At 27.4% G+C, this 18969-nt stretch overlaps 3 protein-coding genes across 3 annotated transcripts; all 3 read right to left on the bottom strand.

The window, feature by feature from the left end:
• Positions 1-1486: 1486 nt before the first annotated feature.
• Positions 1487-2695, bottom strand: SAMS (S-adenosylmethionine synthetase, putative; the record flags this gene model as incomplete). The annotated part of the gene is made up of 1 exon (XM_029004082.1): positions 1487-2695. One exon carries the CDS (start codon positions 2693-2695, stop codon positions 1487-1489), a length of 1209 nt encoding a protein of 402 aa, XP_028860807.1.
• A 2481-nt stretch (positions 2696-5176) lies between these two features.
• Positions 5177-10738, bottom strand: PmUG01_07033600 (ubiquitin-like protein, putative; the record flags this gene model as incomplete). Its single annotated transcript, XM_029004081.1, has 6 exons — positions 5177-5229; positions 5409-5505; positions 5642-5696; positions 5837-5937; positions 6103-6177; positions 6491-10738. The coding sequence occupies 6 exons, from the start codon at positions 10736-10738 to the stop codon at positions 5177-5179; spliced, it is 4629 nt and encodes a 1542-aa protein (XP_028860806.1).
• A 3051-nt stretch (positions 10739-13789) lies between these two features.
• On the bottom strand, positions 13790-18288 carry PmUG01_07033500 (dynein intermediate chain, putative; the record flags this gene model as incomplete). The annotated part of the gene is made up of 7 exons (XM_029004080.1): positions 13790-14119; positions 14415-16253; positions 16776-16887; positions 17270-17357; positions 17482-17597; positions 17761-17900; positions 18142-18288. The coding sequence occupies 7 exons, from the start codon at positions 18286-18288 to the stop codon at positions 13790-13792; spliced, it is 2772 nt and encodes a 923-aa protein (XP_028860805.1).
• Positions 18289-18969: the final 681 nt, after the last annotated feature.

The raw sequence follows: 18969 nt of genomic DNA, 5'->3' as shown, positions 1-18969 counted from the left end.
TGAAAAAGGCGGAAAATATATTGAGGTATATCTACAGACAAATCATAAAAAAAAAAAAAAAAAAAAAAAAAAGGCACATACATAGACTGCAATAGAGAGAGAGATAGTGAGGAGAAATATGCATAATCATAGAGTGGAAGAACAACACTACTTAAATAACAAACCATTAGCTTCAATATATTTTTTGTTTTACTACTGTAAATGTGTTTGTTTACATAATGTACTGATATTATATAAAACTAATATTTGTCTTAAACTTTTTTTGAAATACTAAATGTTTATTTGAAAAAAAAAAAAAAAAAAGTAGCAGCACTGTATATACACAAAATAGTACATGTTATGCAATTATGCATTGTTAAAAAAAAATTGTACATATAAAAAAAAAAAAAAAAAAAGTCACTTTAATACAGCCAAATTTCGCTTTATATTAGTCATACGTTGAAAGTACGTATACAATTGGGTGTTCATTTGTATGCTCATTTGTGTGCACATGTATATACATACAAATACATATATATATATATACATTTAAGTATACACGTATATATACTGTCCAAGAAATGAGCTTCCTAAAAAAAGAATAGTATTAAATAAACAATGACATAGAGTTACTAATTTAATTAATGATTAATGATCTTGCTATCACGTCATTCAAGGATAACTAAAACATAATAAGGAAAAAAAATATAATAAAAATAAAAAAAAAAAAAAAAAAAGAAGCATTTTTTCACTTTTTATTTAATACTTAATTTTTACATATTAATTATAACGTTAAGAGTGAGAACAGAGTGGTAAAATGAAACAGGGGGGGTGTAACTAACGTGACTAATATGTGTATATATATATATATATATATATATATACATTTATTATTATTATTTTTTTTTTTTTATTCATGCACGCATACATAAATACATCCACATACATACATGCATACATATATTCATAGATGTACATATAAGTATAAATTTACAATATATACAACTGTGCTTGCCTAGTTTTGCATTTTTCTGAATACTGACACAATTCAGATATTCACAATTATAATAATTATAATTATAATAATTTTTCCATCTCGTATTAATTAAAAATTATTATAATTATAAAAAGACAAAAGAAAAAAAAAAAAAGGAAAAGGAAAACCCATATCACTTAACACTTGAATTAATATTTCATATTTTTAATATTTTATTTGTTTATTTTTTTTTATTTTCTGATATGAGTATATTAACAAATTATTTCTCTTCGAGAGGTACAAACTTAAGTTTTCTTTTTTTTTTTTTTTTTTACATTATTATATTTTTTTTTTTTACATTTTGTGGAAATAACATGCTCGGCAGCTTATACTTCTCATTTTTGCTTCTCTTTCCTTCTTCCCTTCTTTCTTTCTTTCTTTCTTTCTTTCTTAATTTCTTAATTTCTTAATTTCTAGATTTATTTTATATTTACATAATTCTCTATTTATTTGTTTATTTTCCCTTTCTCCTTAATTCTTTAAAACATTTTTTTCGTGGGTTAGGTCTTTAATTTTTTCCCACCTAAAGGAGCAGTCATCCCTTCCAAAATGGCCATAAGCTGACGTTTTTGAGAAAATAGGCTCCTTTAATTTTAACTCTTCAATAATAAATCCCGGTCTCAGATCAAAATTTCTTAAAATTATTTGCTCCAAATCATAATCAGTATATCCAGTACTTACAGTACCATACGAATTAACGTTTAGTGATATGGGGTTAGCAATCCCAATAGAATAAGATGCTTGCACTAAGACTCTCCTACAAAATTTGTTTGCAACTAACGATTTTGCAATATAACGTAAATAATAAGCAGCTGAACGATCAACTTTGGATGGATCTTTACCTGAAAATGCACCACCACCATGAGCACCCCAACCACCATACGTATCACATATAATTTTTCTTCCTGTTAATCCAGCGTCTGCTGCTGGTCCACCAAGAACAAATTTTCCTGAGGGGTTCAAATAATATAATGTATCATCATCCAACAATTTTTCTGGTATTACATATTTAACTACATTTTCCATCAAATCGGACTTGAGCTGTTCATATTTTACATTCTCTGCGTGTTGTGTAGATATTAAAACTGTATGAACACGTAAAGGTTCCATATGACCACCACAGCTAGCTTTATTTTTATATTCAATAGTTATTTGAGTTTTTCCATCTGGACGTAAATAAGGTAATATTCCTAATTTTCGAACTTCTGTTAATCTTTTACCTAATAATGTAGCATAATGATGTGTTAAAGGCATATAATTTTCTGTTTCATCAGTTGCATATCCAAACATAATTCCCTGATCACCTGCACCAATTAGTTCCGGTTTCTTATTTTCATGCACACATTGTGCAATATCAGGGGACTGTTCATCAACAAATATTTTTATATCAGCAGTCTTATAATTTAAACCTTTTTCTTCATCATCATAACCAATATGCTTCAAAACATCTCTTGTAACTTTATCATAGTCTACTTTTGCCTTTGTGGTTATTTCACCAAATATAAAAATAAAATTTTTCTTTGCACATACTTCACAAGCAACTTTGCTTTCTGGATCTTCCCTCAAACAAGCATCCAATATTGCATCCGATATCTGATCACAAATTTTGTCTGGATGGCCTTCATTAACTGATTCTGACGTAAACAAAAAATTTCCTCTCTTAACTTTTAGTTGACTCATCTTGTACAGTGTATGTTAATGTTTGTGTGTGTGTTCGTATATGGTTAACAAATTTTTCTTTTGCTCTGCTCGCGCAGGAAAATCTTGTCAACGCGTTTTTGGACAAAAAAAATTGGCAAGTAGGTATATATGCGTATATGAACACGTATAAATATATATATGCACGTATGTACTTTTTTCGTATGTAAGTATGTATTATGTACATAAGCCCCTCCGAATATTTCCAGGTACGCATATATTTTCAGTATGTACCCTTATATTATGTAAACACGTTATTTTCACAAGTTTCTCGAATGGACTTTTCTGGTTGAAAATTAAAAAAAATTCCGATTATCGCTCATTAAATAAATAGTGAATTGTACTTTTAATAAAAAAAAAGAAATAAAAATAAATTAAATTAATTTAAATTAAATTTTAATACATATAATAAATTTGTGTACAAACAAATTATTGTTCATAAATATGTTTATAATAAAATATTATAATGTTTTATATGATACGTGGTACGAATGCAATAACTTCTTCCTTTTAACGAGAAAAAATATACATAAATGCATATATACTTTTGTATTTCAAATGTTTCTTTTCAAATTGCTACTTTCATTTTTTTTTAATGAATAACAAAGTGTATGTATACGTGTATACAAGTATGCAATTAAACAAGAATATATACGTAAATATATATATATATATATACACGTAACTACATATACATTTTATATACGTACCAAATTAACGTATCTTAGAATTATATAAAAAAATAATTTGTTGAACGTTTTCAATTTTAATAATATGAAATCTTAACTTTTCTTTTTCATAAAATTCCATAATAAAAAAAAATTAAAATTTATATTCGTGTAGGATTATAAAATAATTTTATAAGCGAATAAAGTGTAAGATTGTTGCAGTTATTTAAATTTAAAACTATTTTTCTTAAATTTTATTTGAAATGGGAATTTCACGTCATTATTTTTTCGTTATTTCCTTGAAAAATAAATATTATATATATATATATATATATAATTTATATATTTATATTTATATATGACAGAATTTAAAGCGTTTTAAAATATCAACATTTTGTGTTTTTTCTTTCATAACATATGCAATGTGAATGTTATTTTTATTTTTATTTTTATTTTTTTTTGTTTTACGTATATTTTCTTCGTACTATACATATATATATATATATATATAATTATAATTATAAATATAAGTACATCAGAAAAAATCCTTGTAGTATTATAAAGGTCAGGTATATGTATATTTATATCTATACGTACAACTGAACCTTTTTTTTTCATTTATTTTTTTCCGTATTTTAAAAAAATATATATAGTAGAATATATAAAAAATATATATAAAATATAACAAATTTATTTTTAAAAATAAACGAAAACATTTCCCTTTTTTTTTTTAAAAAAAAATATAGATGTATTTATATTTTTGTATAATTTTTTATTCATTGTTTTATATTATATATATATATATATCCATACGGAATAGTTTTTACAATAAAGTGTTAAAGAAAAAAAAAAAAAAATTTATAAGTACATTTCAATGGCGAATATCTAATTTATTTCTCTTTTTTTTTCAGTTGCTACTGCTATATAAAAAAATAAAAATTATTTTCAGTGGATAACTTTTTTTTGTAAGTATTGAAAAATGAAAAACATACACATTTAATATATATATATATATATATAAACATATGATAATACATTTTTCAAATTTGTTTGTTACGTATGATGTGAGATGTTATCATATTCAGCATCTTTTTAAGTGATCCGATTGATTCTTAACGTAAAAAGGGATCATTTATATATATAGTGTACGATTAGTTATATATGCACATATGCATATATATAAACATGTTTTGAGTCTTTGGCGTAAGTGCATTAATGTTTTTCTGCATGATGTTTTTATCATACAAATCAAATGAGGAAGAGAACAAGTGTCTTACATTATAAAAGCTCACCTTGTTATTATGCTGTTATATGTGTGGTTCAAATTTATTTTATGGGGAAAAAATTATGCTAAAGTTCTATATATATATATATATATAGGCGTATGTGTATGGAATATGTATATGTTAACGTCTGTACATGTATATATACTTGCATGCAAGGGTATGCAAAACATATGTATCCTTTTTAACATTTAATTAAAAAGTACAGTTATTACATTATAATAATTTACCTAAAGTTTACTAATTTTTATTTAATACTGTTTTATATTCGTAACATGGTGAAATTATATGTATGTACACAATATGTACACAATATGTACACAATATGTATACAATATGAAAACAATATGCATACTTGTTTAAAACGAAAAAAGTATTTCTGAAAAATTAGGGTAATCATCAATATAAAATGAAAAAAACTCTAAATGTGTGCATTATTGATTAACCGTATATTATTATTTCATGAAATAGTAATGGTAAAAAAAATTAATTTTGTTCTTTGTAATAAGGAACTACTTATCTTTTTTTTCCACTTCTTCAAAAAGTTCCTCACAAAGAGAAAGATCTGAAAATGAAAAAACAAATAAATGTACAAATAAATGAATGCACGAACGAACGAGTGAACGAAAAACATAAGCCTAATTTAAACACTCCTCAACAGCATAATAAGTGCTTACATTTAAAAACCAAAATGACCATCACGTACAAGTATACATTTTTTTTTCTCCTTTTTTTTTTTTTTACTTGGATATTTAAACTTCTCGGATTTGTAATCTTCATTGTTTTTAATTGACTTCTTTACAAATTCCAATACGTGTAAATCAAAGGCGTTCAGTAATTCCTATTCGAAAAGAAAAGGTACACAACAATAAAATAAATATGAATATTCTAATTTGCGCAAGATCAAAGGAAAAAAAAAAAAAAAAAAAATTCAAATGTAAAACAATAACAAAAAATTAAGTAATTTTTATATTTACATCGCTTATTTCTAGATTAAAATTGACGTTTATTGTGCTCATGTTTTTTTTCCACCTATAAATTGGGAAAAAAAAAAAGAAAAATATTTATATGCTTCCTGAACAGGCAATAAATATCTGCAGCATGTACATAAATCATTATATCATTAGTAAAACAAAATAATACACAAATTACACATTTTGCTATGTGCTTACAGGAATGGTAAGAAGTTGCTGTAAGATACATTATCTTTTGATGAATTATCTCCAATGTATGCATTGCTTAATGGTCTTCTATTTCGGCAAATTTTTATCATCTGCAAAAATGGAAAATAAAAAAGAATGTTTGCATATGAACTGTTCCCACATTTGCTAATGATAAAATAAACTAAAAATATAAAATGAAAAACGGATAAAACGATAAAAATGTATAAGAATAAAAATATAAAACTATAAAAGGACAAAATGTAGCAATTAATTACTTGTCCTGAAAATATTTGCGTGTTTTCCACCCATCTTTTATATCTTTCTTTCACCTCATCAGGCATACCTTCAAACTGTTGGGGAAAAAAAAAAAAAAAATGAACATGCAAGAACTAACAATACAAATGCGAATATAAAAAAAAAAAAAAAAAAAACACAAACGAACATACTATACTAATATGAATAGAAAAAAAAAAAAAAAAAAAAAAAACACAAACGAACATACTATACTAATATGAATAGAAAAAAAAAAAAAAAAAAAAAAAAAACACAAACGAACATACTATACTAATATGAATAGAAAAAAAAAAAAAAAAAAAAAAAAAAACACAAACGAACATACTATACTAATATGAATAGAAAAAAAAAAAAAATCCGATATATTACTTTATCGCGCGGGGTTGCATCCTGCATGTTGCTATTCACCATTTGATTTTGAACATTGTTAAAAATATTTGCAAGGTTAATATTTGGCAAGGGTGGATTATTTGCAGTTCTGTCATCACTAACCAGTGCATTATCATTTTGATTACTACTATGATTTCTTATTTCATTACATTCCACAGGTGTATCCACCGCATTTTCTTCTTGTGATATATTATTATTTTTTTTTTCCTTTTCATGCGTATTCCAAATTTTTCCTTTATACGTATTTTTTCCTTCTTGTTCTCCCTCATTTTGTCCTTTTTTTAAAGTCATATTATCCTTTTCATTTCCATCTTCTGATAAATCATATATATCATCTATGTTGCTATCATAACATATAAATTTGTCATTTAATAAATTATTTGATAATTTTTTTTTATCATCGTCTTTTTCTACATTTTTTAAACATTTCTCGTCGTTCTTCAAAGTTTTTTCATTTATTTTTCCCCCATTTTTATTATTTTTTAGAATGTTTTTAAAAATATCGTTCATCCATTTTTCTTTATGCCTTAAATTTCCTGCATTATAACCTAAGCCATTTGGAACATTATTACTGTTTCGTTTAATTTTTCTAATACTAATACTACTACTATTACTTCTACTTCTACTTCCACTGTTACTACTACTGTTGTCACTACCACTATCACTTTTACTGTTGAAGGAATTTCCATCTCTACATAGGCCTTTTGCACCAAATGCCTTATAATACTTCTTCATCTTTTTTTTGATTTCCTTTTCATCAGTTCTTTTTTTCTTACTAGCATACAGTAGTGGTTTGTTGTTCTGCCCGGGAAAAAGAGAAAAAGGGTTATTATTATTCCATTTGGAGTTTTTATTTATTTTATTGTACATTTTTTCATTAAAGAAATGATTACTATTACTATGGTTACTATTAATATTATTATTTTTACTACTATTTTTGTTTAATTTGTTTACTTTGCTCATTTTGTTATGGTTCAAGTAGTCTTCTTTTGGTGAAGAAACTTGGTTTCTATATGGATACTCCCTATAATGTGTGTATTCTTTACGTAAAAGCATATTTCTGCTATTATCTTTAACTGAATTTAAATAATTTTTATAATAATCTTCAAATTCTTGCTGCAAGTTTGTCCTATTACAAATATTTCTAATATCATTATATGGGAGAGGGTAATAGTTGTCATTAATATTGTTTAGAAATGTAGAATTATTTTGATTATATGCATTCATATTCATTGGTATGTAGTTGTTATTACTGTATAGATTGTTCTCATAAAACCTACCACTACTATTAGTATTATTATTATTTCTGTTATTCGAAAAATATAGATTCCTAATTTCTCTTAAGAATTCATGATCTATTGGATTTGTGTATCTATAATTCCTTCCATAATTATTGCAATAAAAGTTATCATAAAAAACAAAAAAGAAATTAGACAGTCTAGAAAAAATTACCGATGCTAGGGAGAGTATAATGCTTATTCGTGAAAAGGATGACATAGTTATATCATTATTTAAAAAATTCGCATGGTTAAACTGAATAATAATGCTGTTAATAATATTATTTATGTGAACAAAAAGATAAAAAAATACATAAATCGAATTAGAGTTATAATAAGAATTAATATACGACGACAAATCAGGTCTTCTATACCCCGTTTCTTCTTCTAACAGAACTAATAATTGTTCTATTACTCTCCATGGTATATTCATTTCCACATTTTTATATTCTGAATCGTTCATATCATTTAAACATTTCAGGTCACTTCTTCTTAAAGCACTATTTCTTCTATCACTTGACATTTGAATAGATCTCATATTTCCTGAAACAGAATTATTGTCAGATAATAAACCATCTGCATCTTCATTTAGTATTATCCTAGAATTTGTTCTAAAAGAATCATTTCTAATTATTTGATTATTTCTTTCTACTTCATTGAAAGGAACTATATTTGCATAATTACTTTTTGGTAAATTTGTATTTTCATCTATTAATCCATTTGAAAAACATTCATTAGAATTTTTCAGTAAGTGGGGCATGTCAATCATGCTCTTGTTTATGTTTACATTTCTACACGCATTGTTAACAGTATTTACTACATTATTATTAACACTGTTCATATTACTTACATTGTTGTTAACAACACTGTTGACATTGTTAGCGCTGTTAATGTTATTCACAGTGCTAACATTACAAGTATTCGTACTGTTGTTAAGATCTGCCATATTGCTACCAACCATATTGCCTACAGGATTAAATGTGTTTTTACTACTACTGTTATAATCCTCTTCTCTGTAAATTTTTTTTTTTTTTCTTTCTTTATTTTTTATGAATTCCTCCTTTGCAATATTTGCCCCATTCATATAGTCATATGTATCACTTATATCATCTCTATAATTAAGAAAATTTTTATTGTCATTATAAAACATTCCAGATCTTAGAGCATTGTCAACAGGAAAGGGATAAGCTCTTGCACCTGCACCTGCATCAACTCCCCCTCCTAAATTGATTAAGTCCTTTCTTCCATTATATAGGTAATTCCACTGACGGTTTGTTCTTGCGTTATTGTCATGCATGTAATTGCGATGATACAGGAAATTTGGATCGAACATATTACTTTGCTTTTTTCTCTTTTCTTTTTCTTTTCCTTTGTCTCTTCTTACTCTTCCTCCTTTTCTAGTATATTCATCATCCTCATCTGACGTATAGCTATTATAATCGTACATTTTTTCCTTTTTATGTTTGTTCTTTAGATGTCTTTTTTTGCTATTTTTTCTTATCTTCTCTAATCTCTTTTTTTCTTCCTTTATATGTGCATTACCTGAAGTAGATGACCTAGAATTACTACTAACCGATTCGCTATCTGATGTGCCACTTTTTTTTGAATAGTCCGAATGATATTTTCCTTCCTTTTCATGTTTATAATTATTGGGAATTTTTTTTTCATTCATTACATTTTTTCTCTTTTTCTTTATCTTTTTTGTTTGCTTGTTTTCTTCTACTTCTTTGCCTTGTACATCTTCATTGTTACTTTTACCATCGTCACTATTACCACTACTACTGCTATCGTTACTGTTATTATTTGGATCACTTCTCTCTTTATTATAATCATAATTATTATTTCGTCTATCTGATGTAATATGTCTTTTCAATTTTTCCCGTTTTTCCTTCTCCTTTTTTTGTTCTTCATTTGCATGTGTACCTTTATTATTATTCTTGTCGTAACTCTTTTCCATAAGAGCCCAATTTTTTTTTTCTTCTTCTCCTTCTTTGTTTTTATTATTTTCGTTTGGATCAACTTTTTTACTATTGCTGTTGTTACTATCCTTCCCCCCTTTGTTACTATTGTTGATGATGTTTACAAAATCGCTTACATTCACATTCATTCCATTTGTTCGCATGGCGGCTGCAAAAATATTTTCTCCTTCTCCTATATAAGTACATGCATTGGTAGCAGCGTTCGTTGACGCATTGGTTGATGCATTAGTTCCAGCATTGGTAGAGGTACTAGTTGTTCCACCAGCCATCCCATTAGTCGTTCCACTGGGTGATGTATTCGAAGCTGCAACATTTGCAGCCGCAGTAGCTGCCGCTGTAGCAGCTCCATAAATAAAATTAGGATTAATATTAACTTGACTCATTATATCATTAAGTAGTGAACATATATTTGTCTGACCCATTAAATCATTTTCTATATTATCATTTCTGGTTACTCTCATATGCGTAAAATAAAGAGGGGTTGCTCCGTTGGAATTAGGAAGAGGGTTTGTACTATGGTTTGTAAAAACGTTACCATTACTATTACTATTGTTATTAGTAGCATTGGAATTATTATTATTACTATTATTCGCATTACTACTGTTGTTGTAACTCATAGCTGACGTAAAATTAATATGTACTGGATCGCTTATAATGTTACTATCATTATTTCTAAATGTGGTAGTACTCGTTCTGTCATTTTGATTATCATCATTATTAGTATTAACATTTTCCTTTTTCCTAACTACTAAATGAATTATATGATCATTTTGTACATTATAATCTGCAATAGTTTTCTCATTAGATAAACACTGCCCTTGATATATTAGTCTTATATCATTTTTATTTACTTTTTTTTTCTCAGCTATTATACTCTTTATCTCTTCTGTGTTCATACTTGTTTTCACCGTTAGCTCATACTCCTCGTTGTCTATGCTTTTCACTTTTATCCTTATGCTATCCTCTTCCATTGTACGCTACTATCGGATATATACCTTTCCTCCTTTTTTTCGCACGCGCGGATGTTGGTACGCGGGGATATGCGTTTATTCGTATGGGTGTATGGACGTATGATCGTATGGGCGTATGAGAGTATACACGTACGTACGTATGTATGTATGTACATATATATATATATATATATATATGATATATATGTAAATATGTTAGGGCTTATTTATGGTATAATTTTATAATTCGTAAACAGCTTTACGCAAGTGTTTCATAAAACTTTAAAATTTTTTAAAGAGCTCAACATATACGTAGTACAAAATATGGGAAAAGCAAAAACAGGCACATGTGTTTTAACGCCTTCCTGTAATGCGCATATTATGTACATATGTACGTATAGTCGTAAATATTTCACATTTATGCTCTTTTTTTAATTTTTTTTAATTTTTATTTTTGTGCGTTTATACGAGAAAAAGATAAATTTTTCTCAAATTACGTGGATATAATTTTCCTTCTATATAAATTAAATAATTGTTCGTTTCATAATTTTTACGTAGATATTTTTTTGGTAATTTAATAAATCAATTTTTTACTGGAATTATTTATTTTTATTTTATTTATTTTTTTTTTTTTTTCTGTAAATTATAAAGAAACTCGTAAAAAATAGTACTTGGAATAGCAATACTGCATGTGCGTTATACAATAATAATTATAAATATGTATACTTACTTTTAATACGTTTGTACGCAAGTACTTAGGTACATACATTTGTAAGTATAAGTGATCCTACTTAGAATTTTTTTTTTTGTTTTTATACATTACATTTGTTTGTTAAGGGGGTAAAGCGATATCACTCGTTTGCTCTTGTGGAATTTTATTTTAATTTCGAATCTTGTGCATTTCTTTCTTACTCTTTATAACGTACGTCAATGAAGAGCTCCTAGTGCAGTGATGGACTGTATATATATGAGTAATATGCGTAATATACTATATGTATGCGTAATACGCGTAATAATATATATATATTCGTAATATGCGTAATATACTATATGTATGCGTAATACGCGTAATAATATATATATATTCGTAATACGCGTAATAATATATATATATTCGTAATACGCGTAATATACATATATTTATGCACATATACGTAATGTTATATGCGATATATTTATAAATTACAAAAGACCATCAAACAATGCCTTTACGCGATAAATAATTTCGTGCTTGTATATACATCATAATTATGTATGTTCAAGTATTTTTTTTATTTTTTTTATTTTTTTTTATTTTTTAAATTTAATTCCCATTTTAATACTGCATGATCAGTTCATATTTTTTATTACATATGATGCGTATAATAATAAGTGAACGTGTCATATAGTTTTCAAAAAAATAAAAAAAAATAAAATATAAAGAAAATATAAAGAAAATATAAATAAAAATGAAATGAAACGAAAAGAAACGAAAAGAAACGAAAAGAAATGAAATGAAATGAAATGAAAGGAGGTAGAAACTCAGCAAAAACAAAACACGTATATGCTTAATACTATTCTATTAAATGTTACTAAAGCTTTTAAAAAATAAACTTACGAAATAATTTATTTTATTTTATGTTTTTTTTTTTTTTTTTTTTTGGCTATTCCTTCTTTCTCTTTTAACCATAATATAATAAACTTTTCATTTAAAAAAAAAAAAAAAAAAAGGATGGAAGGTATGCATGACGTGATATATAAAATTATACTTATTCACTAATATGATCATAATTACAAGTGCGCGAATAACATATACACATATATGTATATATGCATATCATTATGTACATAATTTTCTTAAGCAATAACTCTTATTTTTACACATGTTTGTCATCATCAAGAGTACACTTTTGAATTTTTACCTTTTTAAAAATTTTGTTCATTTTTCGAAAGGAGCTGTAGTAGTGCATATTACCAAAATGACCCCCTAGTTTGAAGGCACAATTTTTAATAAAGGAGAAACTAGTTTTAAAAGGAGACTGAGGATGTACATATGTACTCAATTGCACACATTTATGTATATATGTTTACTTAAGTGTATTTTCATTTGTACGTGTGGCATATACATGTGTACGTGCATGCGTATGTGAACGTACGTATATATTGATATTTGCTAAATAATTTAACCAAGGAAATAGCAAATTTGTATTAAGCCCTTAGACAAAAAACGCCCACTTCTTAACAACTGCATGAATAGCAAAAACAAAAACGAATTTAGGAAAAAGCAGATTTTTTTTTTTTTTTTTTTTTGTTTTTATTTTAGTGTGTTGCATATTATTTTAAAAAACATTCGTTAAGGTGATAAGCACCTACAAAAAAGTAAAGCACAGGTAGTTAGTGCAAGAGGAATGCATGAACTATTTATTTAAGATAGGTAGCTATAATATTTCTTTTTCTTTTTTAATGCCGTTTTTTCTGTGAAGTAGAAAAGTTGTAAGCCCGAAATGATATGTACTGTACTGCTATGTATGGGTATACCTATGTTTTTGCCTATGTGTTTGTCTATGTACTTGCCTTTGTATTTGCCCATATATCTTATTTTATTTTTTTTTCCGAACTACAAGCAAGTTTTTGCAGACACCATATTCGTATGTATTTAAAAATTTGTTTGAACACTCTTTTGTGGTTCTTTTGTGAACTCATTAAATGCCACTAGTAGAAAATATTTTCCCGTTATCTAAGCGGTAAACATACCATGGGAAAATATAAACACAATGGATGACGGAAAGAATTACGGCCGTGTTTTTATTCTATGATCTATTGTTACGCTGCCGAACGATATGTTATGCAGCCAAACAATATGCCGTTCCCCGTTCAATCCGCTTTTTATCTATTTTTTATGTGGAAAAAAGTTTTACGAAGTAAAGGAGACAGTTTTTCATGTTGCTAAAAAAGTAATACATAAAAATTAGGAAAAAAAAAAAAAAAAAAAAGTCTATATCTTCCACGCATTTCTCTTTTTATATATCCGTTCGTACATATGTGTACATTTGTCTGTGCTGAAAAAATAAGTAAAGGCTGAACGAACAAACGTTACTGGACTTTACTTAAGAATGAATTCATTATTTGAATTTGAAAAGACTTACTAATTTTTCCTTTCAAATAGTCCATATACATTTGATTAAATGTATAAGATATTTTATAAGAATATATATTTCCATTTTCTTCACCTATAAGTATGACTTCTTTGAATTTATTAACACATAATTTTCTTAGCTTTTTTTTTTTTGTTATTGCTTCACTAATTATTGCTTTATTTATGTCAATACTTAGATCATATATATGAATATTTCCATGAGCATTTGCACTTATGACAAAGAAGCAGGTAGACAAAAAAGGGGACCAGCTCACATCATATACGCACTGTAAAACGAAAGAAAATGCATGAACATGTGAATAGTAGAAGTGGTGTGCTCTGTAAGTGGGGCAAGCATTGCACGGCGAACATGCCCAGCACCTCTAGCAGTCTGATACGTCTATCAGTGTAACGCTCCTAACAATATAATACGTATAACAATATAAAACGTATAACATTATAATACGTATAACAATATAAAACGTATAACATTATAATACGTATAGCAATATAAAACGTATAACAGTATAATACGAATAACAGTATAATACGAATAACAGTATAATACGAATAACAGTGTACTCTCATAACAGGGGAACACTCGTAACGAGATGCCTGTGCAACTGTGAGCGCGTTTTCTGGAGGTACCTCCTTGATGTCGAATATGAGCAGAGAGTTTTTTCTCTTTTGATCCCATATCCTTATGGTCCAGTCGTAGGATGACGAAATGAAGATGTCCTTTTTGAATTTGTTATACGAAATAGAGTTAATAGACATGGTATGCTCGTTATAAAAATTTAAATAATTATCAGAGTAGGTACTAGAATAGAGATAAATTTTCCCCTTATTTGTTCCAATTAGAAATAGATTAGTTTTAAAAGGATTGAAGTCAATACATGTTATTGATTGTGTATGTATAATATTTAAAGAATCGCTAAAGTCAGTGATGTCTTTTTCTAAAGTTAATAATTTTTCACCTACGGTAAATTTATTATTATACTTCCAACTAAAAACACATCCATCATAAGAAACAGAATAGAATATTTTGCTTTTCTGATGAAATAATATTTGGGAAATTATATCCCTGTTATATATTTGTCTAAAATTACTTTCAAAAATCAATCTGTCTTTTTTTTTTTTTTTTAAATCATATATACATATATTTCCATTAGATAAGCCAATAATTATTATAGAATAATTCACAGATGACCATTCAATCGAATGTATATGAAAATTAGTTTTTAAAAAATGTTCAGGACTTTTAGTATTTTTAAAAGTAAAACAACACAATATACCCATGTTCATTTTTAGGTCATTATTTTTAAAAGATATAGCAAATAAATCTTCATAGAAAGGATGAAATTTAATATCAGTAACAACTAAATGATAAGAATTTAAAGAAAATACCCATAATTTTGTTAATATATTTTTATTATTTTTATTTTTATAACATAAGTAAATATCTTCTTCATTATTTTTATTATATATTCTATCCATTAATTTTAATGTTTTTAAGAATCTTTTTTTTTGTATTATTTTCGTATCGTTCTTTTTTACCTTATTGTCGTGATAAATAAATTTTAACTCTTCATGTTTTTGTTCTTTTAAATCTTTGTAATTGATAAAATATAGTTCATGTTTTCCACTAATTGATGTCTTTTTTTTTTTCTTCCTCTTCTTTATTTTAACTACCCCATTATTCGTACCATTATAACAGCTGTAATTATCATAGTTGTTTTTTTTTTTTTTTTTTTTTTTTTCATTAAGCAAGGAGTCATCGTCTTTTTTTCTTACGGTCTCGTTTTCTTTCACACCCTTAACACGACTTTTCAAAGATTTCATTATGTCATTGTTTTCTCTTTTTAAATTTTCTTTTCTGCTGTTATTTACATCAACATCGGTGGTACCTTCTCCCCCAGTATGCTTATCATCATCTCCGTCATTATAATTTCCCCCTTCAACATGTCTGTCTCCTTCATCCTGTATTTCCCCTTCATCATACCTCTCCTTCCCTTGATACTCATCCTCCTCTTCATAAGCATCCTCCTCTTCATAAGCATCCTCCTCTTCATACGCATCCTCCTCATCATACTCATCCTCCTCATCATATTCGTCCCCCTCTTCATCATATTCATCTTCGTCCTCATATTCTTCCCCCTTTTCATCCCCATTGGTATAAGCTGCTTTGTTTATATAATCATTATCTTCGCTAACTACATCCGAGTTGTTATCACTCGAACTAGAAGAAGAAAAAAGAACTGTTGCAATTTTTGCATCATCAGAGTAGTTGCTTGAGCCAGCATCTGAATCCTCTCCTCCACCGGTACATGAGTCAGGGCTAAAACATAGATCTACATTGCTGCTGCATTTCTTACATTTTTCCTCGTCTTCTTTTTTATCGCTATTATATTTTTCTTTATCCTGAGCATGTAACAGTTAGCAGCAGTTTGAAAATGCATCTCGGGTGTTGTTCTCGCGTGGCACGAAAAAAAAAAAAAAAAAAAAAATAGAAAAAACGGACAAATGGACAAACGGACAAACGGACAAACGGACAAACGGACAAACGGACAAACGGACAAACGGACAAACGGACAAACGGACAAACGGACAAACGGACAAACGGACAAACGGACAAATGGACAAACGACAACGACAAACGGACAAACGGACAAACGGACAAACAGACAAACGGACAAACAGACAAATGGACAAACGGACAAATGGACAAACAAAATAGTGCTCTCAAAAGATGTGACTTGGCCTTTATAACGCAATACCTATGCCACTAATAGTCTAGCCAACCCAACGCACATATATTCATGAACATTTGCACATTCACCTATACTTACACTTGCACCTACACATATACATAAGCGCACTCGAGTATTCACATATGCACACAGACGAACATTAGCTTGGAATGCAAGTTAACTTATTACTCACCGCTTTATCGTCCTCCTTGGACATCTTTTGGAACTCGAGCAAATATGCGTCATATATTATAGACTGACAAACTGATATGTGAAAAGGAGTACAGTTGATGCATGATGAACAACTAACACATGGTCATTAAGACTAATGCGGTTTTATACGGACGATTATTGATAGAAAAACAATATTTACTGCTTTTTATTTATATTTTTTATATATTTTATTTATATTTTTTATATATTTTTTATATATTTTTTATATATTTTTTATATATTTTTTATATATTTTATTTATATTTTTTATATATTTTTTATATATTTTTTATATATTTTTTATATATTTTTTCTTATTTTTCTTTTATTTTTTCCATCGAACGGACCAGTGTCACTTATTTCGTTTATTTCTTGTGGCTCCGTTTTAGTGCACTCATCCCTTAAAAAAAAAGTAGTTATATTTATCTTTATGGTAGGAAACATATATGTACATATATACATACATGCACTTACACAGCGGCGTACTTAAATAATTTCGGAACTGTCTGGGTGTATCTGTCAACGTAGTCAAAGCAATTTTTAGACTTGTGATATATGCAATCTATGAGAAAAAGAGAAAAAAAAAAGAAAAAAGAAAGAAAGTATGTCTCATATACAGATGCCATGTACATATGTAGGTCAATAAGTATATGTCTTACACACCCTACACCTCTACGTGCAATTACATGCATATCTGTAACCGTTTCCATTTAGGAATGTAAAATGATTTGCTTTCTCAATTTTCTTTTTTATTATGTCTATTTGTTTTTTCCCCTCATCGCTGTCCTTCCTAATTAGACATCTGCATTTTATTGCAAAAAATGAGAAAAAAAAAAGAAAATTTTATTAATGCCTTTTTATATCGTTTTTGATAAGAAGCATATAAACAGCAATTATTCCTATTATGTTTTCACTCATATATATGTATGCGTGCGTTATGCCCCTATTTTGAATTTCTCTCTAACGATTTCAAGTCCAAATGAAAAACTGTATGGTCTATGTGATCTACTGGTACAAATTGCTCATTCGAAAAGGAAAACTCGATCAAATTGTTAAAGGCTCTTGGATTTTTTGGAAATAAAAATCTTGTAAACGTTTCATTTTTCTAAAAATGAAAAAGAGCAAGGGGTAGAAGGGGAGGGGGAGGAACGAAGTGGAAATTGAAGAGAATAGAACGTATGTCTAGTAGTGTATAACAGTGTCCATGAGGGTGTTCCCATGCATAAATGTATATATAGCAGCATATGTGCATACACATATGGGCTTGTGTGTGTATGGTGGGGATGGGGTGGAGAAGTATAGATGTATGCACTTGTATTTAAGCATGATTACACATATAATCAAACGTTGCACAAAATATGAGCACATACATTATTTTGAATTGATGTTTTCCTTATTTCGTTTTCTTTGCTTTCCGTTTCTGCCCCCTTTGGTGCTTCACTTAATCCTTGCACTTTTTTCTTTTTTTTTTTTTCTAATGTATTTGATTTCATCTTCTATTATTACATCCAAAAAATAAGAAAAAGTTAATTCTCATAAATATTTGATCAACATAATTTTTTCTTATTATTTATTATTTTTATTTTTTTACGCGAAAAGTTAACAGCTTTAAAAGATGTTTCCCTTTTTACACTTTTTCTATTTTCCTATTTTTATTTTATTAGTATTTGTAGTATTTGTAGTATTTTCCTTCTTTCATAGTTATATATAAGGCTTTTCTTTTTCTCTGATATATTTTATATGTCATACGCTATATGTTACACGTTATATGTTACATGTTATATGTAATATTTCTTATATTTATACTCTTTATATAATACATAATCTCATATTGTATTATTTTGTTATACCTCTATGTTTTATCAATTACGCCGTGAACTTAGTACAAAATAATTATTTAAAAAATGGCAATTCATTGTTTTTTGAAAAAAAAAAAAAAAAAAAAAAAAAAAAATACGTAAAAAAGACAGGCTTGCTTATGCCTTTTTTTGCAGTTTTATAATATGTGCCAATTCCTCGTATGCTAGAAGCATTATTCCGGAAAATGGGTAAGCATATATATATATGTATATATGTAATATACATTCGTGCAGATATACACATATATACATACATGCATACATACTTACATACATGCATACATACATACATACATACATGCATACATGCATACA

This window comes from Plasmodium malariae (assembly GCF_900090045.1).
Source record: "Plasmodium malariae genome assembly, chromosome: 7".
NCBI lineage: Eukaryota > Apicomplexa > Aconoidasida > Haemosporida > Plasmodiidae > Plasmodium > Plasmodium malariae.
Note: the sequence above shows the minus strand (reverse complement) of the source record. Positions and strands in the feature narration are given on the sequence as shown.